Raw genomic sequence first — 15,549 nt, 5'->3', positions numbered from 1 at the left:
ATTGATTGCTTTATATTACCGCTTTGAAAATCTGTAAAAATAAATTGAAGGATCTTAAAGAGCACATCTATTTTTTTCCAAGTTAACAGTTCATAAAAAGGGGAGAAATTGTAGTTCAAATTTAACTACTTGCTTTGTGCTGTAAGTAAAAATATTCATAATACACAAAGGATGTTTATGTATGAGACCTTTTGTTTTCTGACTTTTTATTTAGTAGCAACTAAGTGGCTGAAGCTAGTATCTGTGTTGACATTCCATTACTTTTTTTCTTTGAAAAACAAATAAAGTTTTTAGTGGCTTCCTTTGGCCTTAGTTTGAATTACTTTTAAGAAGATCTTTACTGTGAGGGTGGTGAGGCACTGGAATGGGTTGCCCAAGGAAGTTGTGAATTCTCCAACCCTGGCAGTGTTCAAGGCCAGGTTGGACAGAGCCTTGGGCGACATGGTTTAGTGTGAGGTGTCCCTGCCTGTGGCAGGGGGGTTGGAACTAGATGATCTTAAGGTCCTTTCCAACCCTAACTGTTCTATGATTCTACTGTTCCATATAATTCATCTGAACAGTTTTTAAAATGTTTTCATTCACGCAAGTCCTAAGGTCTATATGATTTGTTCAGCTGCTAACAAATTCTTTACTAGGTGATTAAAACCCTTTAGCAGAGGAAGCTGTACCAAATAATGTTCCCAGACATGTTCACTTGTGGGTTGATTTTTTTTCTTTTTTTTTTTTTTTTTTTTTTAAAAATGTATAGGTTTTTTAGTCCTTTTTCATTTTTTTGCTAACAAGCAACGGGACAAATGTGCAGAACTTGCTTTATGAGAAACTTCATTGGGACTAAATTCTTGATTTCAAACAAATTATAGTGCTTAGAATAATTTTAAAATGGGTTTAACTCGTGGAAAATTATATTAAGCTTTGTTGATTCCTTTTCCTGCTGATTTTAAGCTAAAATGTTATTATTTTTTAATACTTAGTCCTCATGGAAATAAGGAGTGAAATCATGAGGAGATGATGACAACAGATTATGGGAGTAAAAGTGAAATTGTACTGTAGTTTTTCCACATGCAGTATCTAGTTAGCCTGAAAAATTTTTCTTGTTTCATAAGATAGAAATAGCATATAACATGTATAGATATAAAGGGCTGATAATACAGGAATGTACAGGGGAATATTAAGCTTGCAAAGAATGGGACTTTCACATAAACTGTTAGCTTGAATTTTTAATGCGGGGAATTCTCCTTTCTTTAGGCTTTATGAAAGTTGGGAGAGATCAAATTCATAAAACTTTCGCTCTGGTAGAATGAATAATTGATCAGGAAAAAATGTTAGTGCACAATCTGAATGAAAAATACTAGTTATATATTTGGAATTAAACAAAATGCTATAGCTTTGAAGGGGAGTAATCTTATGTAGTAAGAATATAACTTAAATAATGCAGATGTGACAGTTCTACACAAGCATTACCTTAACTTTCAGGTAATACTTGCTTTAATTGTTGGTAAGACTTTTAAATGGCTGTTGATGTAATACCTGTGTTTTGATGAGAGATCAAAATGTTTTTGTTTGGTCTCTGGAAGTTTGATTAAGTAACAAGTTGGTTTCAGAAAAGAAGCTTTTTAGTATGTTTAACTACAGTGATTTGTCATTTGCAAAATCAAAGGAGGAATATTTATAATTTAGAGGTGAAGTTATCTATATATCAATGTAAAACATTTAATCTGCAAGTAACCTTTAGAACTTTTAAAATACAGGTTTAAGTAGTGTACTTTTTTTTTTTTTTTTTTTTTTTGAACTTGTGAAGTATATAATAAGGAAAACTAAGAGTTCTTAAAGTATGGCTATCCTAACTGTTAAAGTATATAATTTATTCTACAATATTGAATGTTTAAGTTTTCTGTGTGATTTTTTTTTTTTTTCCCCCCCCTTTTTATGGCTACCTGTTCTTGCTACTATCAATTAAAGAGAGTTTTAACTACATGGGTGTAGCATGCAATAATCACTGAATCCAAGCATTTGTATTTTTACACAGGGCCAAGTTTAGTTTTGCAACCCTTAGAATTGCTATCCTTAGAGCTTAACCTGTTCTTAAAATAAGGCTGTTTTAAAATGTGAATGTTGCAAATATATGCCCATTATGAAAAACTGCGTGGCTGTTTTTCATCCAGAAAGCTCACCTAGTTCTCTCACAACATGATGGTAACTTTCATTTTGTGTTTCTGCTGAAGTTCTTTTGCATGGTGGTCTCTCCTTTCTTGTGATATTGAAATGAGGGGATTGACTTGAGTATGGTCCTTGTGCTTGAGGTTTGGTTCTGTGTCTGTCTGGGTTGCTTGAAAACTGCAAGGCAAGGATGCTATGAGGGCTTTTAATTTCCCTGTATACTAGTGAACTAGGTCCTTGCAGATTTAACCCATTGTGGTGGGTTAGGTTTACACGAGGCTAACTTTCTTATTTAGTGAAATACTTACATGAAGCGTTATGTTAAGGAGACATGAGTTATGTGGAGAGAGTACTGCTTACATCCTTGGTACTAGAGCTAGGCAAAGTCTGTCACAAACCTAATAAGCTCCCCACACCTACCTCATGAAGCCAGGCCAATGTTGTATGTAATATTGCCAGCATAAATTGAGCTGACATTATTCATCTACCCACACGGTTATGCTGGCCAGCAGAGAAGTCAGCTGAAAGCTAACTGTATGTTGCTAATGAACTCAAAATATCTTGGAACCTCCTTATACATGTGAGTGTTCTGAGTGCATGAAGGCAGCTGATGTAAAAGATCATGCTTCATAGCAACTTGTACCCTTGCAATCAGCATTTGGAACTGGAGAAAGGTAAATCTATTGTCCATAATACCACAGATTTAATACAAACTGGTCTGTGATGTAAAAACTAACAGTAGGCTTAACTTTTTATTTCCCTTGTATGTGTCTCTTGTCTATTTCTCTGAGAAAATTTTAAAATGTTTTTGTATTGCTTGGTTTCTGTCAGTAACTTTATCTAATTGCCTTTATTAGTCCCGTTACAACCCAGGGATCACAAACACAGCAACTACAGAAGCATTATGGCATTACCTCACCTATCAGTTTAGCTGCCCCCAAGGAGATTGACTGCATGCTTACCCAGAAATTAATTGAAACCTTAAAACCGTATGGTGTATTTGAAGAGGAAGAAGAATTGCAGCGCAGGTGAGTAAACGCTTATTTTAGCAGTGGTTTTCTGCTATCTTGAAGTTCATGTAGTTGACTAATGAACCTCAAACATGTTTATGTACTTTCAAATGCTTTCTTAAAAGCCTAGTAAAATATTAAGCTTAATTTTTCTTATTTTAAAAGGAATACCTTAGAATAGACAAATAAATTAAAATGATCTTTAAATTCTGGAGGCTGACTTACTTTTTTATTTTATTTTTCCTCCCTTCTTAACAGTTTTTTTTTGTAGTGACTTTTCTACTTTTATTCCTTATTAAGCTTTCTAGAGTTTTTTTGCTCTCAGAACTGCTGTTTACTGTTCTTTTAAGTGCATGTGTTTTATGAATGAAGGTTTTATGAAAGTGAGCAAAACACATATATGTAGAATGTGTGTAGGCCTTGTATGCTTGCATTTTTTTCTGAGTTTAAATCACTTGAAGATCTTTAAAGGGGAAAAGATAGTGGGAATATTGTAAGACTGACTGTATTTCAGTGTGGGTGTGTATAAAACAAGATCTGTATTCAGATCTGTGGTGTTCCTGTAGTTGAATTACTGTGTATGTAATGATGATCAAAGTCTCAAAAAATAGTTTTTTTGAGACTTAGTTTTGTCTAAGTTCATGACCTGTGATTCTGCTGTTTCATCAACAGGATTCTAATTTTGGGAAAATTAAATAACCTGGTAAAGGAATGGATACGGGAAATCAGTGAAAGCAAGGTATGGATGTGTTTACAAGGAACTGCTCATACTAAGACTGCTGTAGGAAGATGATTCCAAAATATGTTCCCACTCTAAATGAAATGAATCTTAGATTTGGGCATCTACTTTGACAATACTGGAAAAATAAATACGACCTTTGTGTAGCTGCTTTTGATTCCAGGCAGTGTTCCCCTTCAAAGTAGAATGTTGTCAAATAAAGAAAGCGATAAACACTGGGAAAAGTCATGGTAGTTGTAATAATAATTTTCAGTTGTTCCCTCATGTCCCTGGGTAGAAATACAACTTAACTTTTTGTCTGAATACATATGTATAAATTACCTTAATTACATGCTTAGATTGTTTGGCTTTGTGAAGCAGTGCTGTATCATAAAATGGACTTGCAGCTTTATGATCTACAGTCTTTTTCTTTACTGTTAGTTCTGTTACTTTTGTAGACTCTAACAGTGATAGTAGTGATTTTGCCAGGTTGTAGTCCTCCACACCCCTACCCATGTGTTTTTTGAGTTTTTTTGACCGACTATAGACTTGCAAAAATTGTAAAGATGGAGGTGGCGCTTTTGGGAGTAAACCACTATTTTTTTTTTTTTTTTTTTTTTATTTTTTTTTAAGCTGTTATGTGTTAACTATATTTAGGATTGTATTTCTTCTGTACACTTATGAAATGGAAATTTATATATGAACAAGATAATGGGTGGGGACAATCATTGAAAACAAAATAATGAGAGTATCTTCACTGGTGCAAGATAAGAAACTACTTAAGTTGATTCAATATGCGTTGCAAAATTTTTTTTATTATCTTTTGCTGTGTAACCATTAATGTAGGGCTTCAGATTGTAACATTGCATCCTGTTACAAAAGTGTAACTGTCTTTGCCCACAGTATTGTGGGTTCAAGAGTTTTTTTTGAAGGTACAAATTTAGGAACTTTAGTAGATGTACCTGAACAATTTTAACATAAATACCTCTCCCAACCCCAAACTTTTATATAGGGATTGTAGTATGGGTATGTCTGCAAGTAATTTAGTAAACACTGATGATGAAAATACTATTTTTTTTTTTTTCCTCGGAATTGCAATTAATCATAAATTTCTAAGTTAGTCTCAAAATGCCTGAGTGTTAAGCAAAATGTGTTCAATGTCCTTAATAGTTTAAAGCTGTTGCACCTGAAGTGTAGGACTGCTGGAATAGTTACTAAGTTTGAGGCAGTAATGTGTAATGTAGTTGAAATGTTACAAATAGTTCCCAAGTGGTGAACATAACTTCCGTCCTTTCTGTAAATACTAAGATTATTATTTCAACAACATAAATTTGTGGAATATTTTTCCTTTTGGTTTAAAATAAATTGCTGTTTGTTGTTAAAACTTGTTAATGTGAAATAACCAATTTTATTTGCTCCATTTAGAATCTTCCACAATCTGTAATAGAAAATGTTGGAGGAAAAATTTTTACGTTTGGATCCTATAGATTAGGGGTTCATACAAAAGGTAACATTTACTTTTATTATAAGAACCTCACATTTTTGAGCTAATGACATAGCTGTAAATGCCACCCTTAAGTAACACATACTTTCTGTGTTTTGAAGTGGTGTTAGATTTTTTTAAATTTTTGTCAGCCATTTTTACTCTTTATTATAAATAAAAGTATGTTTCTATGTTATGCTTTTGTGATGGGTTGGGAAAGAGATAAAAAAGTTGGAATATATTTAAAAAGAGAAAGTAATATACTTGAAGTCTCATGGTTTGCTCTTTAAAAATTACTACAAATGTTCCACATTTGCAAAAAGAATGTATGTGTGTATTCAGTGTGCTCCATAGCCATGAACTTTTTATTTGATTTGACCTAGTATTCCTGAAGAAAAGCTCTTCTACAGGAAGAGAAATTAATTTTTCCTGTTTTTCAAAAGAAAAAGGTCTGGCTAGTGCTGGCATTACACACATATGAAGTGTGAACAACTTATTTCTGCTAATAAACAATTTCAGGTGCTGATATTGATGCCCTCTGTGTTGCACCAAGACATGTTGAAAGAAGTGACTTTTTCACATCGTTTTATGAAAAACTGAAACAACAAGAAGAAGTGAAAGATCTGAGGGTATGTGAACTGTCTGATACAGCTAGCTGAACTGATGATGCTGCTGAAAAGTTAGTGAAAAATGATGCTTTAAATAAGGAAATATAACTTTATGGTTAAAGGCTTGCAGTGGATTTTTAGTTAACCTGCAGCAAAGCCTATCACCATAATTGAAATAAACAGATTATTCTGGTTTTTCTCTGTTTCCACTTAATAGAGAGATAATTTAAAAAAAATCTGCATGGCAGAATGGTCTCCTAGGATGTGTGCTAGTATTGCAAAATTTCTGCTTGCTCTCTAGCTGCAGGCAGATGCAGATGTGATAGCTTGAAAAGGATCAGGACCGAAAGTGTCTTAATGAAGGTTTTAAAGTATACAGTTATGCTGACATTTTTATAAATTCATGCTTGTATGGACAATGACAGTGGTTCCTATTAACTAAACATTCTATATTGTCTGTCAACTGTGCATTTAAAAATGGAAGTTACACGTTTACTATGTCTCATTATTAGATGCTTTGTAAAACTTTCAGGATAGTAAGATGATCATTTCCCTTGTAGGAATGCAAGACACGTGGTGTACAGTATTTTGTTTCTATTATAGGAATATTATCATTCAAGCTAGACTGAAGAAAGTTTGTACATCTTTACATAAGCTGGACTCTTAATGGTTGCTCTAGTAAATGACTCTGAGAAACTTGTGAATGTTATATTTTGCTTAGGATCCATCCTGACATCCAATAACTTTAAGGTAACCTTAACTAAGGTTATGTGCATAGGGTAGTGTCTCCTCTTGTTAACGCAGAACTGTGTTAGGTCCCTGCAGTTCCTAAATTTCTTATTAGGAGGTATGAAGTGTTCTTTGCTTTTTTGGAAGTGGTGCTCTGCAGATCTGCATTTGGTTTGGATGCTGAGTTCCAGAAGGTTGTGACAGAGTAGACATCAAGTTCCATCGTTTCATCATGGATAGTTTGTCAAAGTACCTTATTAATGACCACATTTATAAAAGATGCTCAAGCTCTGGAGACTGGTGACTTGCAACTAGTTTAGGTGATGTTAGACTATGTAGTTAACCAGTTGTTTCCTTGTCATTTCTCATAAGATACTGACTGGAGAAACTATAGAAAGGAGAGTCCTCTTGGAGTAAGAATTCCCCCTAGGTTGGCCTTAGAGTACTTAGGGATTATGTGAGGAGTAAAACATTTGATCATGTCCTACATGTAGCAAGAAGAGAGCTGGACCTTCAGGTAACATTGTCGGAGCTAGTTGGTATGAGTTTGGATTAAAATTAACATCTAGATAGCTGTAGAATGTAGTAGATCAGGGCTTACTGCGTAAGTACTCAATGGTGGAGAAAGACATTACTGACAAAAATCAATCTGAACAGAGAAAATCATCTGTATAATTAACATGTCAGTGTGGTTGTTTAGACCTGGTAACTATTGCTTGTAAGTATAATCTGTACTGAAAATAAAATATGACTTTTTTCCCTCCAGGCTGTTGAAGAAGCTTTTGTCCCGGTTATTAAACTTTGTTTTGATGGAATAGAGGTAAAGATCTTTTATTTTGTTTTGGTAGAGCATGGTTAAAATGAAGTTTTCAAGATATCTTTAACTCATGTAGTATTCATTAATATGAGTGCTGTTAAAGTGACTCTTGTAATTTCATGGCAACAGTCCTCAATTGTGTAACTTAAAGTGGGGCTTTTAGGAGTAAACAAAGTCTTTCTTGATGTACTTAAAAGCTTTGTATAGAATATCTCCCTGTTCTTGTAGGCACCGCTACTTGCTAGTAATGATTAGTTTACTGACCTGTAGAATACTAGTATTGGCATTATTAAGACTTCACGTTTAATAGAAATTATAGTAATAATGTGGCTTCAGTAATTTTTTGGCTGCTAATAATTAACTGTCATAACCTTAAATTCAGATTTGTTTCAGTGTCTATAGTATAGCAGGTGTGATCTTTGATTTGTTTCACAAATGTACTGCTAAAGGTAAACTGGGTATCCCCTGATCTCTTCAGATGTCTGTAAACACATGACCAAAACAGTTGTTTTGATGCCTGTAGTCTGATGGATCAGTTGTCTTGGGGTGATCAACTTGTTTAACTTGATTTTTACTATTTTGGGTGAAGTTGCTGAGAAAACAAGAACACTGCTTTCAAAAGATAATCTCTTCATCTTTCTCAGCTTGGTTTATAGTTAACCTGTTATCTTGGTGACAAGACAAAAACATATAAATTGTTCATATACATAGTTCATCAGACTTGTAGGTGGGTTACGTCAAACAGCAACTGGCGGGGGGGGTATAAGAAGGGTACTTTACAGTGGGGAGAGAATTCCCATGCTAATCATCTGACACATGACTTGAAGAGCTGTCATACTGTACACAAGACTGGGCAGTTCCTTCTCTGTCAACTTGAGTTAAATCTCTGCCTTGCAATTATAATGGTCATTAGTTAGGGTATTGCAATTTTTGAGTCTCTGGAAGGTGAACCACCTCCTCTGCCCTTATCTATCCAGCTTTACTTATTTGAACTTTCACTGATGTGTCAGCTGATGCTGAAGCAGAGAGATGCATTTTCTCCAAAAGAGAGATGTGCAGAGAAATGTGATACTGTGCAATAAGTTAGCCAGTGACTTTACATCTGTGTCAGCTATTTTATTACTTTTCATATACAATTGGGTATTGGGAACATTTTTCTGGAGAATCTGTTTTCTGTTTATGTAGCTTAGGTATTAATTCTAAATATTGAAACTTGCCACAGGTATCCTCTCACTAGTATTTTTTGCTTGCTTGTTTTGGTTTTTATTTTTTTTGCAGTCACATTCAAGCCAAACCAGTGTTGTCTCTCCTTGTTTAAAAATGAAATTGAAAATACAAGCGTGAATATGCTAATGAAAAGGGTTGCCTACTGTAAGAGTAGTAGTATCTTGCTTCGAAATAGTAATTTATGATGTGCTCTCATTAGGTTTATTGCATAGACTTATCACATGTTGCTGACAGCAAATGAGAGTTCTCTAGCCTTGAATGTTAACTTACAAGCACTCTTTTTTATATATACAAGTGGTGTTAGGTCACAATTTCTGATGGTTGTGTTTATGCCCAGAATGTCAACATCAGACATTTTAATTTAATTTTCCTTTTCCTAATGCAAGCAAAAGGTGTCTGAAGCTCTTCTGTCTGTAAAGAAAACCTTAGAACTGAGGGAAAGAAGTTTAGTTTTGCGGTGATCCTGTCAGTTAAACTTCAGAAGTTTCTGCCAATACGAGTTTTTAAATAAACACTTTATGTTCTTGCTTAAAATAAGCAAAAACATTCTTGCTTTTTTTTTTTTTTTTATTCTTCCTGTAGAAAAATTATTTACACGCAAAAAGACATAGGTCAGACTATTAATTTCTTTATTTGAAAAATGCATTTACTGTCAAGGAACTTTGAATCTTCAGAGGTGCTAGACCTTCTAGGGATAATACAACTTTAATCTGAAGGTATTTTCGAACTTGTTTTACATTGGAAAGTAGTACTTCTGACTTCAGTAGAAACTTCTACATGGTAAAAATGGGTTAAAGAATTCTGCAGAAGAACAGTTTTCTAATGTATGTTTGTTTGTTTGTTTGTTTTCCTCCCAAGATTGATATTTTGTTTGCAAGATTAGCACTGCAAACTATTCCAGAGGATTTAGACCTACGAGACGATAGCCTACTTAAAAATTTAGACATTAGATGCATACGAAGTCTTAATGGTATGTATATACAGTTTTGCATATAAATTTCTCATGAAATCCTAGGTTGTTTGATACAGTAGTTCAGTTGTGGATTTGTCTGAAAATATGCCAACGCCATAGCTGGAAATGAAGTCATCACCAGTTTTATATATCTTCGGAGAAAATGGTGGTTTCTTGTTGGCCAGATCTTCATAACATTTTTTTTTTCTTTAATTTGGGTAGTAAGTGGTACTGTGTAGACTTGCAAGACTCTGGTTTGGATTGGTATTTCTATAAATAAAGATATGTAAGGGTTGGTTGTTGGGGGTGGTTTTTTTTGTTGTTGTATTTTTGTTGGGGTTGGTTTAGTTGTAGTGTGTTAGGGTTTTTTTTTGTGGTTTGGGTTTGTTTTTTTTTTTTTTAAGTTTTGTTTGGTTTTGATTATTTTTTTATGTGTGTTAATATGTATAAACAACACAAAATTGCTTCAGTGATAAATTCTATATAACAAAATACCGTGAGTTTGAGGGCAGGTCTTTCGTAGCTTACCAGCTTGTGTAATGCTTAACTTTTCTATGATACTGCAGCTTAAAAAAATGTTTATTTACAATGTCCTGTCTGAGGTGGCAGGGCCTTCAGCCTGGATGCAATTTGCTGGGGAAGAGGAGCATGTTAGATAGCACTGATTTCTGTTACGAGCTGAAAACTTGGTGATTTGAGATTACCACAGCAATTTGGACTGTTCTGTGAGATTCACATTTGTGCTGTCTCTAGAATTCATGCTGCTTTCTTCCTTTGAAAGGAACTCCTAGTCTTAGATAACACTATTTTCTTGCCACCAGTTCTGTGCAGCTATTTAGTAACAATGAACAACTACTTATTCTTGATTTAAAAAAACAAATAAAAATCAAGCTGTTAATATTGTCATCTGTAATGTTACTCTTATGCCTGAAAAAAATCCCATCAAAGTAAAGATACTTATATGTTTAAAAACTATTCTTTTTAGCCTGTTCTCATAAATTCAAACAAAGCTTTGACCTGTGAGTTCAGGTTTTCTATAGATCCATGAGGACTTTTTCCTTTTTTTTTTTTTTTTTAATTTTTCTGTGTGTTCTATGATACATTGCATATAATCCTGTAACAGCAGAACTTGAAACTTGTTAAACAGCTTGTGCAGTTCATTAATAACAGAAAAATCAAGTAGCAGTTCACAACCATAACTATGCGTGCATGAATTGTCTTGAGTGCTGCTATGAAACAGTAAGGGGAAAAAAAAAAGCTGAGCTTTCTAATTCAAAACAAAAGTGATCAAAATACAAAATTAGTTTCTAGCATGCTGATCTAAGGTTTGACAGCTTTGAAGGTGAGGGAGGGTAAGCAAGCAAAAAACTTTGGAGGCAGCAAGTGTAATGGATTTTTTCTTTTGGTAGGTTGCCGGGTAACCGATGAAATTCTGCATCTAGTACCAAACATTGACAACTTCAGGTTAACACTGAGAGCTATCAAACTGTGGGCAAAACGTAAGCAGCTTTATTCAAGAAATTGTCAAGTTTCTTTCAACTCTTGCAGTTACTGATACCTTTCTTCTTTTGTCTCTTTCCTTCTCAACCTACAGGCCACAACATCTATTCCAATATACTAGGTTTCCTCGGTGGTGTTTCCTGGGCTATGCTAGTAGCAAGAACTTGCCAGCTTTATCCAAATGCAATAGCATCAACTCTTGTACATAAATTTTTCTTGGTATTTTCTAAATGGTATGTTTTTGGTTTTGTTTTGGTGGATTTTTGGTTTTTGGTTTTTGTTTTTTGGTTTTTTGGTTTTTTTTAATATTTAGATTACACTAAAATAAAATTGTTTGTAGACACTAAATTTTAGTCCTGTTTTTATGGTATCATTTTCAGGTGTTATCAAATTAAGATGTAGTTGTAAGCATTGTTCTTGCTGACAGAAAATGTTAGCTTTTTCAATAAGTCATCCAACATACTGTGTTCTTAAAGTCTCCACCCAGTTTTTGATGAAAATTTTCTTGGGTATTTGTTGTAATTCAACATTGCTTTAGATAAAATACTTACATAGTGCAGAATAAGAGCAGAAACCCCAAAATTTTAAAGTCTTTTAATATTTGGATTCTGGGATAATGGAAAGAGGAGATGTGTCAGTATCTGGTTTAGGCACATAGCTTAAATGCAGGTGTGGAGAACCAGTTATAAAAGTGTGGGGTTTTTTTAATCTGGTCAATGCAGAGAGTTAGGTGTTTTTGCAGTTACATATGGTTTCATATTCCTGAACTAGTTACCTCAGAAAAATGGTTAGAATAACTCTGATGGGAACAATGGTAACATTCCAAGTAAATTTAGAATGAATAGGACAAAAGTGCACTTTGCAGATTACAAATGAATACTGTTTTGGGGTTTGTTTTTTTTTTTTTTTTTGGTTGTTTTTTTTTTTTTTTTTTTTTTTGAAAGAACATGTCTCTACCTCTAGTCTTCATGAGACATTGACACATTTTAAGGATCATTGTACCAAGTTTTTGCTTTAACTATAGTGTTTCCTTCTTTACATGAAGGTAATTTCCACAGTTTCACTGTCTTGAATCCATAGGCCTTTTTGGGGTACCTGGTGTTTAGTAAGATATTGCCACACAAAGCTAGTAGAGGAAAACTGGTTGCAAGCTCTGTTCACTGTGTTCCTTATGTTGTTATCCCATTTTATATGTGCATAGCATAGGAGCGTTAATGTACAAATACCAAGAGATTAACTGACTTCTCCTCTTTATAAGAAGATAACTTATGGGAGTAGAGATGACTTGAAGAACAGAAGTGTTGCCTCTCTCTTTTTAGTGTTTCATTCAGCATGGATTTTTACTTGATTTTTTTTTTTTTTTTTAAATACATATGCTTTGTAATGATGCTGTAATGCTGTAACCATGTTGGCTGTTTCTTTTGTAGTTTGTCCATGAAACAGCTAGCTTGAAGATGGACCCAATGTCAGTTTTCGTAGTGGAATTTCTCTTTGCTAGGTGTATTTCAAGAGGAAATTAGAGGAGTTTTAGTTACCTAAACCGGTGGTTATGAAACTCCCAAGACTACAAAAAATTAATTGTTTTAATGGCCTGGAGAAGCTAATTAAAGCTGTATTGTAGTTCAGTGATACAGCTTAGGTAAAGAACCCCAGTTAGACCAGCTTAGTCTTAAAGAAATGATGCTTTACCTTGAGAGCAGAGTTAAGAAGGATCGCATTCAAAAGTATTGTTTGTTGAACGTACATGGTTGTATCCAATAGTCTTATTCAGTGCTACAATCTTTTTGAACAGGGAATGGCCAAATCCAGTGCTATTGAAACAGCCAGAAGAATGCAATCTTAATTTGCCTGTATGGGACCCAAGGGTTAGTGTATTATTTTTTCCCCTATAAGTCACACTGTACAATAAATTCAGTTGCTTAAAGAGTCCTAGGTGAACTTCATTTTGGGTTTATTAAACGTAATATTTTGGTATTATGTCTTCTTTATAATTAACCTCTAGTTCTCCTGAATGTGGAACAAAGCTTAATTTTCTAAACTGACCACTCGAAGCACACTTGCTGAACAATGTACTTTTTACTCCCAACTTTTGCAATGTGATCTTAATAAATACTCAGCCTGGTTAGATATATGCCTTAAAGCATTTTCTAAAAACTGCTTATCTTAAAATGGTTTGCTTCTAACTTAAAACCTGTTACTTTTGCAAGTCCATTGAATTCACTTCATTGCAGTCACAGCTAGATACTTTCAGTTCCATACAGTTGTAGTAATATGTCTTTTCATCTTGGACCAAAGAAGATCATAACTTGAAGACTTCAAGTTGCTTTGTATGTTATTTATAATATTTGATCTCCATATTTGTAGCACTTACATTAAGGGCATTGGACATTAAGATCCTTCAGGCATTCAGTGAAACAGTTTGCAGCACAGCTCACATTCTGAGGTTTCAGTAGGGCTTAGTGTGAATGTGTTTGATGCCGCTTTGTGAATTTTAGAACAGTTGGTGTTCAATTAATCTTTTTTTGGTGAATAAAGTAAGCACCAAAGGTTGAGTTGTATGCCCTGTTGTACTTCATATCTGTTTTTCTGGTTGACTAAAGTCCACGTTTAAATAATGTGGGACAGCTGAAGTATTCTCTAGTCTTGCTGTTGTTCTTGCAGTAGGGGTTTGAGGTCAGTGTGATGGGAACTGTCTGTGTGTTGTAGTAGCTAATAAGCAAAGTGGGGTAAGTTAATGTCAGCATTTTATCTTTAGTTTAATATCTACAAGAATACTACCCTAATGCTGTTTAAAATGTATTTTGCATGTGTGTATTTTGTCCCTTCTTTTTTTTTGTTTCTGTGTGCTGTTTAATAAAAGATACGTTAATGCAAGTGATACTTCTGTCAGGTTGCCTAGAGCTTCTTGTCTTAAGTTAGCTCTTTGTTTCAGTAGCATTACAGAAATAAAGTCTAAAACATTTTCGCAAGGTCTGAAGACAGTTGTTCTTCTGAAGGTGCTCATGTGGTGATAAGGTATTCTTGTTTTGATGTGCTCCCAAGCTAATTTCTGTTAAAGTGAGAAGTTGTTCTGTTCAGTTGGTGTTTCTGGACTTAGAAATGCCTGCAACTTGATCTTGATGTGCTGACAGGTTACAGCCCTTCCACATCACTGTGGTTCAGAATAATGTCCTTCAAAAGGATTATCCTTGTTTTCTAAACTTTCTCTGAACTGTTGGGAAATTTAACCTGGTTTGCAAACTAAAGTCTCTTAGAATTTAAGACTCTGTTGTAGTAAAGGGAGAAATCCAAATTTGTTAACTCATGTGTATGCTTAAAGAAAACTGATTGGCTGTTGTTATATATAGGTAAACCCCAGTGATAGGTACCATCTTATGCCTATAATTACACCAGCATACCCACAGCAGAACTCTACCTACAATGTGTCCGTTTCCACACGGATGGTCATGGTTGAGGAATTTAAACAAGGTAAGTCATCTTATGCTCTCTATATAAATGTTTTCAAATGGCTTTAAAATAGTTCCATTGTGGGTATGGTTTGTGAGTGAAGAGGTGGGAGGGTCTTAAATAGCTTCTTGATGTGAGACTCTCTGAGGGAGGTAAAACTTGGCCTTTTACACTTCTGTGGCTTAAAGTTCCAAATTCAGTAGAGACTTCTGCAAACCTTTCCTTCACTCTTTAGAAACTGAGAGTAATTAATTAGAATGCCTTGTTAGTTTATTTTAGTGGCTTTAGATTGTGTCATGCCTCATTGAAGATTAGTGTAGTAATCCCATCATGGCCATTTCTGGGTCTAATATAAGACATATACTTGCTTAGAGATGAGTCCTCTAGATTTTTCTTAGTAATATGCTTGGATAATTACAGTAAATAAGGGAAGACATTATCAGAGCAGGAAGTAGACTTGGTGCAGAGAGCAAATACCAGTAGCTCTCTCAGGAAGAGCAGTAGCTTATTGTCTTACTGTTTCTTCACCTTCTAATAGAGATGATTCAAATACTGTAAGGAAAAAGATCTCTATCTTCTTTGGATTGAGTACTTACTTTGGCATACACAGAAGATTAAATTGAGCAGTGTTACACTGCAGAGCAAATATATGTGAAATTTTCAGTCTGATCAACTGATGTACATTTCTAATCACATTTTATTGAGGTTCTTAATAATATGATTTGAATAACTAATGATCTCTTAAGGTATGACTGCGATATAAAGCTTATTGATAAATTCCTTTGAATTTTAAGGGAGAGAAGTAACTTGTAGTAACCTTTTGCTAAGTTATTCTGTTTTTACTCTGGATACTAAACTGCATTTAAAAAGTTTATTTTTTTATGTATTTATTTTTTTTTTT

At 34.2% G+C, this 15,549-nt stretch overlaps 1 protein-coding gene across 1 annotated transcript in view; it reads left to right on the top strand.

Annotated features, from left to right (window-relative positions):
- Nucleotides 1-3,006: 3,006 nt before the first annotated feature.
- LOC104412724 (poly(A) polymerase alpha) overlaps nt 3,007-15,549 on the top strand; it is a gene marked incomplete at its 5' end in the record, with an annotated part of 30,751 nt that continues 18,208 nt past the window's right edge. The window contains 10 exons of the mRNA XM_010023520.1: nt 3,007-3,185; nt 3,840-3,906; nt 5,311-5,392; nt 5,888-5,997; nt 7,472-7,525; nt 9,608-9,719; nt 11,111-11,200; nt 11,296-11,434; nt 12,994-13,066; nt 14,549-14,670. Of these exons, the coding sequence (XP_010021822.1) occupies nt 3,007-3,185; nt 3,840-3,906; nt 5,311-5,392; nt 5,888-5,997; nt 7,472-7,525; nt 9,608-9,719; nt 11,111-11,200; nt 11,296-11,434; nt 12,994-13,066; nt 14,549-14,670 (1,028 nt within the window). The remainder of the gene's footprint in view (nt 3,186-3,839; nt 3,907-5,310; nt 5,393-5,887; nt 5,998-7,471; nt 7,526-9,607; nt 9,720-11,110; nt 11,201-11,295; nt 11,435-12,993; nt 13,067-14,548; nt 14,671-15,549) is intronic.

This window comes from Nestor notabilis, unplaced genomic scaffold (assembly GCF_000696875.1).
Source record: "Nestor notabilis isolate BGI_N333 unplaced genomic scaffold, ASM69687v1 scaffold5071, whole genome shotgun sequence".
Classification (NCBI taxonomy): domain Eukaryota; kingdom Metazoa; phylum Chordata; class Aves; order Psittaciformes; family Psittacidae; genus Nestor; species Nestor notabilis.
This window is presented reverse-complemented; position numbering and strand designations above follow the sequence as displayed.